General features: G+C 36.8%; 1 protein-coding gene across 13 annotated transcripts in view; it reads left to right on the top strand.

The window, feature by feature from the left end:
• Thoc2 (THO complex subunit 2) overlaps nucleotides 1-13887 on the top strand; it is a 118776-nt gene that overhangs the window by 35795 nt on the left and 69094 nt on the right. For 12 of the 13 annotated variants that reach the window (XR_016533790.1, XM_090326345.1, XM_090326337.1 and 9 more), the window contains exons 5-8: nucleotides 2600-2670; nucleotides 3693-3814; nucleotides 4782-4915; nucleotides 9600-9766. Coding sequence is in view for 12 of the 13 variants with exons in the window: in XM_090326345.1 (XP_090182471.1) it covers nucleotides 2600-2670; nucleotides 3693-3814; nucleotides 4782-4915; nucleotides 9600-9766 (494 nt within the window). In the remaining variant the exon portion in view is untranslated. The remainder of the gene's footprint in view (nucleotides 1-2599; nucleotides 2671-3692; nucleotides 3815-4781; nucleotides 4916-9599; nucleotides 9767-13887) is intronic. The other variant, XM_090326348.1, reaches the window with a different exon arrangement.

The raw sequence follows: 13887 nt of genomic DNA, 5'->3' as shown, positions 1-13887 counted from the left end.
ATAAGTGCTTTGAACTAAGAGCTTCAGATCTCAGCCTCCTGAGTAGCTAGGATTTTTACAGGTGTGACCCACTGGTACCTGGTTATGTTTTTTTGGACATTGTCATCCCTTCCTTTGCTTCCCCACATTTTCCCCCTTCTGTCCTTGCCCACAGGTTGCATAGTTCATTTTTTGCATAGTGTATATTGAATACAGTGGCTGCATTTGTTCACCCTTCTTCCATTCCTGTGTCCCCCTTTTGCCCATTTAAAAGACAACACCAACAAAAACACCACCACCGACAACAAGAAAAACATGTTTCCTTGAATGTGTTTTGATAACTAGTACTTTAGATGTTCAGTGGAGTTACACCTTTGTGTTCCTCCCCTATGTGCCCAAGAGTATCCTCCTTTAGTTTGCTTGTTTGTGTGTAACTGTATAATGCCCAGTATAAGATATCATAGCTAGTTGTATTTTAGATTTATTTTCTACATATGAGAGAAAACATGTTTTTTCTTTTTGACTCTGTGAGCTTGGCTTACCTCACTTAATGTGATTTGTTCTAGGTGCATCCATTTCCCTGTGAATGACACAATATTATTCTTTCTAATGGTTGAGTAAAATTCCATTGTGATGAACATGTTTGAAGATAAATGTTCTGTTTGATCATAAATATCCTCTTCATTTTTTTTCATTTTTTTATTGTAATTAGTAAAAGGGTTACATGATATTTGCCAGATAGAAGGTGCATTAATTCACGTACATTGATACCCTTTCACATGTCTTGGTACCCATTTCCCTCCCCCTATCCTCTTCATTTTTTTTTTTGCCAGTCCTGGGCTTGAGCTCAGGGCCTGAGCACTGTCCTTGGACTTTCTCAAGGCTAGAGCTCTACCACTTGAGCCTCAGCACCACTTCCGGCTTTTTGCTATGTATGTGGTACTGAGGAATCGAACCCGGGTCTTCGTGCATGCTAGGCAAGCACTCTACCACTAGGCCAAACTCTCAGCCCTATCCTCTTCATTTTTATTGTTGGCAGTAGAAAGTAAATGGAAGCAAAGCTGTGGTAGGATGTCCATTGTTTTGGGAACACTTTTTCTTCACTTAAAAGGGATGCCTTTTTATTGTGTGCTCCTGTGCTACCAACTTACATTTTATAGATATGTCATAGGTGACAGGGCCAGTCTTCACAGTCCAGTGACATTTAAATACCTATGAAATACATATTATATTACTATTTTTGAGATTTAGAATGAGGCATTTCAAAATTAGTTCTTTTTTCCCTCCCCGGTCCTTAGGCTTGACCTCAAGTCCTGGGCACTGTCCCTGATCTGCTGCTGGTGTACTTTTTTTTCTTTTTAAATTAAGTGGTATTATTTAAAACTGATTTTTTATGTCATATTTCAAATGTCATGTTTAACAAATATTCAAGAAGGGACTCTCTATGCAATCACTAGCACACACATTTAAGAACATAATTAAAATTAAGCTGAGAGTTTGTATGTCAAAGATACATATCTATCTATATATATGGCTGTAGAATATATATCCCATCATAGACTTATATGTCTATATAGACATATTTATCTCTCCAAGTTCACGTCAATGATCTGGAGTACCTGAGTATTGAGTTATCACTCTTGTATTGTTTGGATCTAATATCCACATATCAAGGAGATGATGCACATTTGGTTCCTTTGGTCTTGACTTATCTCACTCAACATGATTTGCTCTAGTTTCTTCCACTTTTCAGCAAATGCCATTATTTTATCTTGTTTGGTAGCTGTATAGAATTCCATTGTATATATGTACCACATTTTTTTTTAACCATTCCTCTGTAGTGAGCATCTTGGTTGTTTCCATCATTTGGCTATTGTGAATAGTGCAGAGATCAACATGGCTGTGCAAGTGTCCTTATATCCTGGGTTATGATGCCTGAGCTGCTTTTGATCAAAGCCAGTGTTCTTTTTCAAAAGAAATATTTATTTTTCATTATTTATTATTATTATTATTACTACCGGTCTTGGGCTTGAGCTCAGGGCTTGAGCTTTGGACTTTTCTCAAGGCTAGAGCTCTACCACTTGAGCCTCAGTACCACTTCTGGCTTTTTTTCCCTGTGTATGTGGTACCGAGGAATCGAATCCTGGTCTTTGTGCATGCCAGGCAAGCACTCTACCACTAGGCCAAACTCCCGGCCCAACCAGTGCTCATTGAAAAAAAAATTTTTTTATTTTTATTTTTTATTGTTGGGGTAATGTATAGAGGAGTTAAAGTTACATTCGCCAATTAGTACGTGCATTACTTCTCACACATACCCCTTCTCATGGTTTTTGTCCCCATTTTTCTCCCCTTACCCCCTCCAAACAGTGCTCTTACCACTTGAGCCATAGTTCCTCCTCTGTGTTTTTCTGAGTAGTTTGTTGGAGGTAAGAGTCTCAGGGACTTTTCTGCCCGACCTAGCATTGAACCACAATCTTCAGATCTCAGTGTCCTGAGTAGCTATGATTACAGGCATGAACCACCAGCGTCCTGCTCTTAAAATTAGTTTTAAAGAGGGAAATGTTCCTTTACTACTAGAGAGTTTAAATAAGCCATACTTTTCTCTTTTGTTTCATTGTAGATATTGAGACAAATTGTTTAGAAGAAAAAAGCAAGAGAGACTATTTTACACAATTGGTATTAGCATGTTTGGTAAGTTTTAAATCCCTTTTCCCCTTCTAAATTTTGAGTTTATTAACATTCATTTAACTTTATTATAAGATGTGATAGAATGCTTTGTAAAATTAGACATTTCTAGAAAATAAATGTGCTACCAAATTACTTAAGTGCTCACTCTCTCAAAACACATAACCCTCTCCCACACATACATACCACCTTTAGTGCTATTATTGGTTAAGTAAATTCCTAATAAAAAATTCTTCTAAAAAGGAAGTAAAAATAGTTATAGATTCTCAATTTAATTTTTTTTCCCACAAACCATTTTATTAAGTAGGATAAAAGGAGTTAGTTTAAAAATAATAAATTTCAGGGCCGGGAGTTTGGCATAGTGGTAAAGTGCTTGCCTAGCATGCACAAAGACCTGGGTTTAATTCCACCAGTTCCACATACATAGAAAAAGCTGGAAGTGGTGCTGTGGCTCAAGTGGCAGAGCTCTAGCCTTGAGAAACCCCAAGGACAGTGCTCAGATCCTCAGTTGTAGCCCCATGACTGGCAAAAAAAAATTACAAAATTTGTCAAAGTCATTGATTCAGAAACCATTTTATGGTTGTAAGTTTAAAATAAAGAGAAAATACCAATACTCAGTCTTGGAAGATTGCTCTTGTGTTTTCTATATTAGAGTTTGACTCACATAAGAAGCTATAGAAGGCTGAAAAGTTAATATATAAATGAGTATAACTGACAACTTAGTTAAGACATAGTTTAGTGAGAATTTCATCTGTAATTCTTGTATTTGTAGGTGGCATTCACCATACATATAGTATTAAGTGAAGTTCCTGAAAGAGCTCTGTGTTACATGTTTTAGTTTGTTAAGTTGAAGTTCTGTGTCTTTAAGAATCATACATATACATATGTATTATATAAACATGTACACACATCTGTATATATAGAAAGAGATTATATGATTTTTATGTTCGGAAAATCCTTTTGAATACATTTAGTATGGTCAATGTGTGCAACACTGAAGGAGAAATGACTTAAGTTTTTTTTATTAGTATTTAGTTTCAGACACAGTTCTGAAGGAACGTTTGGATCCAGATACATTGGAGTCATTGGGGCTTATCAAACAATCACAGCAATTCAATCAAAAATCAGTTAAAATCAAGACAAAGCTCTTGTAAGTATATGTGGCTTATGTTGTAAATCAAGTAGTTGTATGTTTTATTTCTCATTTTGAAGAGTAGCAGTTTTTAAAGACATTTGGAAATTTTTTTTTGATTTGCAGTCTTGTGTGCTCTTCTGCTTAAGGTTGTTGAGACAAAATTGTTGATGGCAGTTGGGTTTTGTTTGTGTGATAATACTATTTGTTTTGATAATTTGAAGCTAAAATATTCAGTTCTTGGAATTATTAACAACATATACTATGATATATATCTATATATAGATATATATATAGATATATATAGATATCTGAGCTTGGTCGCGGTCCCTGAGCTCTTGAGCTCTGCCACTTTGAGCCATAGCTCCACATCTGGTTTTCTGGTAGTTAATTGGAAATAAGAGTCTCATGAATTTTTGTGCCTGGCCTGGCTTTGAACCATGAGCCTCAGATCTCAACCTCCTGAGTAGCTAGGATTATAGGCACCCAGCTCCAGTAAAATAATTTTTAAGTATGCTTATACATAGGATTCATTATCAGTGAGAGAAACAGTAGTGGATTCCTTGGTATTCTTTCTTGATGTCTTCCCTTCTTTAATTACCATTGGGTTTGTTTTATAATCTAGCATTTTTTTTTTGGTGGGTCATCAGGCTTGAACTTGGGTGCTGTCCCTGAGCTCTGCAGCTCAAGGCTACCACCCTACCCTTGAGCCAAGCCCCACTTCTTTTTCTAGAAGGTAATTGGAGATAAGAGTCTGTGGTCCTTTTGTGCCCTGACTGGCTTTGAACCTTGATCCTCAGATCTCAGCCTCCAGAGTAGCTAGGATTACAGGCACTGTTTTTATTTTAATCTGAAAAGATAACAGAAAGAGGTAAACTTTAAGTAGTTATTCTTAGGATCATTTAAATAAAAATTGTCAATGAGAAAAGTACATTTGTTAATTGAAATTAATATTATCCATTTAATGATATTTGTCTGATTACAGCTATAAACAGCAAAAATTCAATTTGTTAAGAGAAGAGAATGAAGGTTACGCTAAGCTGATTGCTGAATTGGGACAAGATTTATCTGGAAATATTACTAGTGATTTAATCTTAGAAAATATCAAGTCTTTAATTGGTAAGATATAACATCTGTATGTTACTAAGCATGCTTTTTAACTTACAGAATATCCGTAAACACAAACTGAGTACATTGGAGACAAATATTTTTCAGTTATGAAATAAGCATATGTCTACCTTATATTTTAAAATGTTACCAGTGACGGGGCCGGGAGTTTGGCCTGGTGGTAGAGTGCTTGTCTAGCATGCACAAAGGCCTGGGTTTGATTCCTCGGTACCACATACATACAAAAAAGCCGGAGTGGTGCTGAGGCTCAAGTGGTAGAGCTCTAGCCTTGAGAAAGTCCAAGGACAGTGCTCAGGCCCTGAGCTTAAGCCCAGGACTGGCAAAAAAAAATGTTACCAGTGACATTTGTGTATTTATATCAGTTATTCTGTAATAGTTGTCTTTTTAAGTATTTTCTATCATTTTATAAAAGACAGGAAAAAAAAGTGAAAACTTTAGTGAATGAATTAACTTTTTTTTTGGTCAGTCCTGGGCTTCAGCTCAGGGCATGAGCATTGTCCTTGGGCTTTCTCAAAGTCAGAGCTCTACCACTTGAGCCACAGCACCACTTCTGGCTTTTTTCTATCTATGTGGGACTGAGGAATCGAACCTGGGTCTTCGTGCATGGTAGGCAAGCACTCTACCACTAGGCCAAACTCCCGGTCCCAACTTTTTTTTTTTTGCAGGTCATGGGTCTTGAACTCGCCCTGGGCACTGTCCCTGAGCACTTCAGCTCAAGGCTACCACCCTACCCTTGAGCCTAGCCCCACTTCCCATTTTCTAGAGGTTAATTGGAGATAAGAGTCCAGGTCCTTTTGTGCTTGGCTAGCTTTGAACCTCGATCCTCAGATCTCAGCCTCCTGAGTAGCTAGGATCACAAGTCTGAGCCACCTTGAGGCTATGAATTAACTCTTGAATACTGATAATGTTTAGTTCTTTTGCACATTTTTGAGGGAGAGGGGCATGGCAGTATTGAAGTTAAACTCAGGACCTTATACTTGTTATTCAGGTCCTCTACTGCTCATCTATTTCTCTACTCTGAACTTGGTTTTAAAAATATCTTTACAGGGTCGGGAATTTAGTCTAATGGTAGAGTGCATGCAGGAACACCTGGATTTGATTCCTCAGTACAACACACAAAGTCTGAAAGGGTGCTGTGGCTCAAGTGGTAAAGTGCTACCCTTAAGGAAAGCTCGAGGATCGTGCTTAGGCCCTGAGTTCAAGCGCCAGTATTGGCAAAACAATACAAAAATCAAACCTTTACAAGGGATTTTGATATGTAACTCCATTTTATTTATTTATTCATTCCTTTTTTTGGTCAGTTCGTGGGTCTTGAACTCTGAGCCTGAGTACTGTCCCTAAGCTCTTCAGCTCAAGGCTAGCATTCTACCATGTTGAGCCATAACACCACTTCCAAGTTTGTGCCAGGCTAGCTCATTTTATCTATCTTATCTATCTATCTATCAATCTATCTATCTATCTATCTATCTATCTATCTATCTATCTATCTATCTATCATTTGTAGGTCATGGGGCTTGATCTCAGCCTGGGCACTGTTCCTGAGCTCGTCAGCTCAAGGCTATCACCCTACTCTTAAGCCAAGCCCCACTTCCTGTTTTCTAGATGAGAAATAACATAATACTTTAAGAACAACAATCGCACATTATATGGCTCTTGTTTCTATATCCTGAACTCTTTTTCATTTAGCCTCATCCTATATGGACTTGCGTATCTAGGTTTTGCCCTATTGTAAATCTCTGCTAGGAGAGTCCAAGGTTTGTACTAATTATTTTTTTGTTATTTTACATTTTTTTTCCAGTCCTGGGCCTTGAACTCAGGGCTTGGCACTGTCCTTGGGCTTTCTTAAGGCTAGAGTTCTATCACTTGAGCCACAGCACCATTTCTGGCTTTTTTCTATGTATGTGGTAGTCCGTGCATGCTAGACAAATTACTCTACCACTAGACTAAACTCCTGGCCATTTGCTGGTTATTTTAGAGATGGGAATCTTGAAGATTTTTTTTTTTTTGCCTAGGCTGGCTTTGAATCTCAATAATCTAGATGAACTAGGATTACAGTCCTTTAGCTGAAGTTTTTCTTCATTGAAATTTGTTCACTGTATGCTTGTTAGAGATAAGTTTTTAACCCTTTTCTATGAGAATGAGTCAACTTGTTGTTAGGGGTTTGTTATTTATTTTTCCTCTTGTTCCCTTCTAGTATGCTTATTATATTTTTCCAAAGGCATAAGGGTATTGTAGGCATGTGACTTTGTAATGTGTATATGTTTGTGTACTTGCATGTATATATGTTTCTGTGTGTGTGTGTGTGTGTGTGTGTGTGTGTGTGTGTGTGTGTGTGTGTGTGTGTGTTGTTTGCAAGTCCTGGGGCTTGTATGAACTCAGGTCCTCGGCACTGACCGTGGGCTTCTCAAGGCTAGTGCTCTACCACTTAAGCCACAGCATCAATTTTGCCTTTTTCTGTATATGTGGTACTGAGGAATTGAATCCAGGGCTTTGTGCATGCTAGGCAAATACTCTACGACTAGGCCATGCTCCTGGCTCCTCATTTTGTGTTTTTTACGTATATGGGTTTCATTACATTAATTAACTTGTGTTAGAGGTAGCAAGCAAGGCTTGGCTTATGATCACTTTTAAAATCACATGACTTATTGATGCTTTGGGTCAACAAAAGCCTTTTTAAGATGCCTGAACACAAGAGTGTCTGTGTTTGGTCGCAGCTAACTTTTTTTTGAGTATTTAGTCTCACTGTTTATAAAGTAATATAGCCATGACTTAAAACTTTAAAGTCACTGTTTACTTACTGTTCATTTAAAGCTTAGTTTAAAAAAATTTCCAAACTTTCAATTGGTTTCTTTCTTATAGATATAATTTATTGGGCTATGTTATCTAAGATAGTTGTAGTTGAAAATGCAAAAGTTTGTTTTTATTTTTAATTAAATAAACTAATTTTTTTAATCAGTTGTGGGACTTGAACTCTGGGCCTGGGCGTTGTCTCTGAGCTCTTCAGCTCAAGGCTACCACCTTACCCCTTGAGCCACAACTTCCCATTTTCTGGTGTTTAATTGGAGATAAGAATCTAGGATTGTAGGCGTGAGCTACTGCCTGGCTTCACTCTGATTTTTTTTTTTAAATCGTGTGTGTGTGTGTGTGTGTGTGTTACTTTTGTACATCTGAAGTGACTGTATACTATGTCATCATGGCAATAGTTGAAGCAGAATACATATAGAGGGGTCCGGAGTGTGGCCTAATAGTAGAGTGCTTGCCTAGCATACACGAAGCCTGGGTTCAATTCCCTGGTACCACATACACAGAAAAAGCCAGAAGCGTTCTTGTGGCTCAAATGGCAGAGCCTTGCATAAAGTGTCCAAGGACCAACCCGGATGGCCCTCAGTTGATCAGTGGATCAACAAGCTGTGGTATTATACACAATGGAATTCTATGCTGCTGTCAGAAAGAACAATATTGCCCCATTTGTAAGGAAATGGAAAGACTTAGAAAAAATCATATTAAGTGAAGTAAGCCAGACTCAAAGGAACATAGGCTCAGTGGTTTCCCTCATTTGTCATAATCAGTAGAAACCTTGGGCTTGGGCTCTCCTAGCAGATATTCACAATAGAACAAAATCTTGATACATAAGGCCAATAGTATGACGCTAAATGAAAGGACCTCCAGGATATAGAAACAAAAGCCATATAATGAGTGATTGTTGTCCTTAATGTACTATGTGATCTTTCGTCTCTTTTGCTGTCCCTTGATTATCTCATGTTGTTACAATATTTTACCTTGCTATCTGATATATTTTATATATTCTTAATTTGTTATTTGAAATCGGAGAGGGAAGGGGGAAATCAAGATGTGCGGGGGAATGGGGGCGGGAAATGGGGACCATGATATGAGAAAGGGTATCAATATTTGTGAAGTAGTGTACCTTCTATCTGGTGAATATAATGTAAACCCTTCTATTACAATTAAAAATAACTGAAAAAAAAAAGTGTCCAAGGACAGTGCCCAAGCCCTGCATTCAAGACCTCGGACTGCTAAAAAAAATGCATATAGAGTTACTAATAAAGTATGCATAGAATGATACCTTGAAGTTTACCAAGTCCATGTCTGAACGGCCCAATTTAGTTCACCATAGGAGTTTAACATGGATAACTAACGTGCACAGTCAATGTTTCTGTTCCTTTCTTTACCTGTTCTACTTATGATGCCTATATTTTACAGCTGTGTTATGTTATGATGGTGGTCCAGTTTCATGAACTTAAACATTTATTGATTAGTATTCCAAACCCTTCTGCCTAAAACAAACATTGAGTCCCTTTATTTGTCTTGTAAAATGCATTGTTTGTTTTTTATAGTTTTTTAAGAATTAATAGTGTTGATCTCTTTCAATTGCTTGAGCAATCAAGAACTGATGAGGTAGTGCTACGATATAGAATAAAATTTCTTCAGCAGTGTCACAGGTGTTGGGTTTCACCCTTTTGCTTGCCATTAACCTATTTATGATCTTGGTCAAGTCACATTTTCATTTGTAGAATGTGTTGTCTGAAGAAGAGGAAGCCAGCTTCAAAAAGAAGTTACTAATTAAAAAAGTTATTTAGGTTATTGCTTAAAGTGAATGGCCTTAGTATAAATGGTGTAATAACTTTTGACCATGTGTGTATTTCATCTGTTACAGGATGCTTCAATCTGGATCCTAATAGAGTACTGGATGTCATTTTAGAAGTATTTGAATGCAGGCCAGAACACGATGACTTCTTTATATCTTTGTTAGAATCTTACATGAGTATGTGTGAACCGCAAACACTGTGTCATATTCTTGGGTTCAAATTCAAATTTTATCAGGTAAAATACATATGTATAGGTTAACTTCATAATACTACGTGCATAATTTAGAGTTTTGTTTACAAATGAGTGGTTTCTGTTCAGCCATTCTAGCAGAGAAGATAGGTAAATGTAGAGCTAACAATATGTCTTGATAAGTACTATACTAATAGCTTAAATAATGTGAAAGCATAATTAAATTTTGCCTCAGGAGATACAGGAGCAGGGAAAACGTAACTTTTTTTTTTAGCCTGTCCCTTGCAGTATTAGTAGGAGTTACTGGAAGTTTTCCTTCCTTTTCTTTTTGGTGGTACTGGCATTTGAACTCATGGCCGTCTTGCTAGGCAGGAGTTCTACCACTTAAGCCACACCTCCCCTCATACCCTCTTTGGCTTTAGTTCCTTATCAGATAGGGTCTTACATTTTTGCTCAGGGTGGCTTCACACTTCAGTCCTCTTCCCTATGGGTTCCTTTGTAGGAAGTATCATAGATGGGTGCTGTCATGTCTGCCTAACTGATTGAGATGACATCTTGTTATGTTTTTCCCGGGCTATGCTCTAATTGCAACCATCTTGATCTCTGCCTCCCAAGTATCTGAGATTACAGGCTTGAGCCACACTAATCCTGGCTTTGTTGAGGGTTTTCTATAAAGGAATAATAAGCAGCGTGACAATAAGATGTTGTGGTATAAATATCCAATATATATACCTATTAGGTATAGATATAACTAAATAAATAACTAAATGACTAACTAAATAAATAAATGTGTGTGTGTATAAGAAGGGGAAGCCTGCAAGTCATTAATATAGATAGAAATAAATTCGAATGTTCCTTTAGATTTTAAGAGGTACCCTAATTGCCTTGAGCTTGAGAACATGAAACTGTTGAATTCCAAGGGTAGCCAAAATTTAACTTTTCCCATGGCTAATTAGAATTTAGGTTAGAGCTATAGATTTCAGAGCATATCACAGTGAATATGATGACTTACTGTATAACATCAAGTTAATGGAATGCTATTTTTTAAATTTAAAATCTTAAAAAATAAAAATTATGTAAAAATATTCTTCATAATGTAATAATCTTGTGAGCTGAATTTAAAGTATACATGGACAGTTTGACAATATTTGAATAATCCTTTTTTGTAGATTATGGGAATTTTCTTATATAAGAAATATCCCAAAGTACTTGATTTATGTCCAAGGCGTGGTGGCACACCACGGGAGGCGGAAATCAGGAGGATTGAAGTTCCTGGGCAAGAAGTTATCGACACTCCACTCAACAAATAAGCTGGGCATGGTGGCACATGCCTGTAATTCAGCTATGAGAGAAGCATAGGTGGGAGAATAGCAGCCCGAGGCCGGCCCCAGGCAAAAAAGTGAGACTTTATCCAAAAAATAAGGAATAAAAGGACTGGGGGTGTTGCTCAAGTGATAAGAGCACTGCCTACCAAAAATGAGGTTCTGAATGCAAATGTCAGTACCAAAAAAAAAATCCAAAACAACAAAAGCCCAATACACACACAAATACACTAACAGCTTGATTTAGAAATAACCTGTCATTGGAAGGAGTAGTTTTTACAAACTTTCCTCATTTTTATTTTCAGAGGTGTCTTTTCATTGTGAGAATCTATAGTGTTAAGGGCCTCTGTGTAGAGGAAGAATTGTCCGAGATATTTAGATTATTTGTGGTTTTGGAAGGAAAGTTAAAATTAAGAACTGTATATGAGATGTAACCTAAGGGATGTAACCTTGGGTATAAGCTCCTATGCATGTATTGTTATCTTGTGTATTGGTCCCTTGCCTAATTCCATCTTCATTTTCCATTGCTGCCTGAAAATGTTCCCTTTCCCTTCTCCCACAGCCCTCATTTTCACCAATTTGTAATTGTTTGACTTAATAGGTTGTTGTTTTTCCTTCATTTAATGCTGTTCCTCTAAGCAGAACTATTCTTACAATGATGTTGAAAATGATTTTGTTTCAGTATTAACCTGTGATCTGCTATTGTCAGTGTTTTAAACAACATGACTAATTTTGAGAATAAGGCAGGTCCATTTCTGTTCTTCTCAAAGAGATAATACAATAGAAAATTATAACAATAGAGAAGTTATAGAGAACAGTAGAATGGCATGGTGGATAGCAGGAATAAACAATTGCTAGAAAGTACCAGTGTACTGAAAGACAAACTCGATTGGAGTTACCTTGGCACAGGAAAGAAAGATAAGATGATGGCTCTTGCCCATGTCATAAACATTTAATTTCTGGATTTAAAACAAAGCAATAATAGTAATTGTGTATAATTTTTAGGTACTACTAAACTGATTTACGTTAGAGTACCTCTTATGTGCAATATAACTTATAGGTGGTAGAGCTTCATACATAATACAAACAAACAAATCAATACCTTCTTGCCTTGGTTCATGACTGGCCCTCTACCACTTGAGCACACTTAAGTTTAATTGGAGATGAGAGTCTCTTAGATTTGTTTGCCTGGCCTGGCTCTGAACCTCAATCTAAAGAACTCAGCATCTGGAATAGCTAGAATTATAGGTATGAGCCACTAGGACCCAGCTTCCCATTTATATTTTATATAAATGAAATATTGCTATAGAAAGTGATCACCAACATGGGAAAACACGCAACAGGATAAGGAGGATGAGTGCTGGACCTTTAGATTGCAATTTTAAATAAAATAATTAAAAAAACTATGATTTAAGACCTGAAGGATATGGGAATGTAAACTGTGTAGATATCTACTGAAAAGCCTCAGACAAAAGCTAGTACTATGGTACTATGATATTTTGGAGAATAGTATAGAAAGAGTGGAATGACAGAAGATCAACTCAGATATGATGGGGGTGGATCACATAGGTTAGTGCAGGGTCTTTAGCTTTGATGTTATATGAAACCCATGGAGGGTTCTTACTAGGAGATTGATGTTATCTTGGCTTTTCATTATGTTTCTGTTATGTTTTTATTTCATTATAAACATTTGCAAGCATATAGAAAAGTGATATATTTGACTATAACTTCATAACCTAGAATTAAGTTTACTAATACATAGTCATACTTTTTATAACATTAATTTATATTACATTTATCAGGAAGGTTTCTCATTAATATTGAAGTTGATATTGTTTAGAACAAGGGTGCTAGGTACTTGTGGCTCAGGCCGGTAACTCAAGTTACTCAGAAGGCTGAGATCTGAGGGTGAAGGTTCAAAGCCAGCCCAGGTTATAGCGAACAAGCTTGATCTTGTCTGATCTCAGAAAAAAATTAAACAGTGAAAAAAAAATCAAGGAAATTTCTTGCTGGTGGGCCATCCCTGCAAAACATTTGGTATATGATGGGACGGACATGTGTGCTTCTTCTTGGCTGACCAAAGCTGTTTTTATTGATAATTTTATATGAATTTCAAATCATGTTGTAAATATCCAACAGGTCCTTGGCAGAGAAAAAGGTTTCCTTCCTACTTCTGCTTTAAAGTAAGGACATTATTTTATATAACCTTGATGTCAATTTCATACCAAATTAAGTTACTATCATATAAGAAAATTAGACTGTTTAGATTTTATCATTATTTTACAGTATTTATTAGTTCACGATTGTTCTGTTCTAATGATGATCCTAGCTGGGCATTGGTGCCTTACACCCTGTAATCCTAGCTACTCTGGAGGTTGAAATCTGAGGACCTCAGTTTGAAGCCAGCCTGGACAAGAGGGTCTGAGAGTCTTATCCCTAATTAGCCACCAAAGGGCTGAAGTGGATCTGTGGCTCAAGTGGTAGAGTATTAGCATTGAGCCTCAAATTCAGGAACAGTCCCCAGGTCCTGAATTCAAGATCTAGGACAGACAGACAGACACATACACACACACAGGCACACACACGATCCCAAAATGACTAGATAACATAGGATATTTCAATCTCCTTTAGTTTAGACTAGTCATGTGTCCCTTTAATGATCTTGAATTGTTGATGAACAATTCTCTAGAAGGCTGTACCTTTTGGATTATCTAATTAGTTTTTCATAGTTGGTTTTATTATGTATTTTACAAGTTATGGTGTGTATTTCATATAGTATATATCTAATGTCTATTTAAGTCACTGATAGTCTGATGGTTGATTATGCAATGTTCAAACTCATCA

This window comes from Megascapheus bottae, chromosome X, assembly GCF_031878675.1.
Source record: "Megascapheus bottae isolate mThoBot1 chromosome X, mThoBot2.hap1, whole genome shotgun sequence".
Lineage (NCBI taxonomy): Eukaryota > Metazoa > Chordata > Mammalia > Rodentia > Geomyidae > Megascapheus > Megascapheus bottae.
Note: the sequence above shows the minus strand (reverse complement) of the source record. Positions and strands in the feature narration are given on the sequence as shown.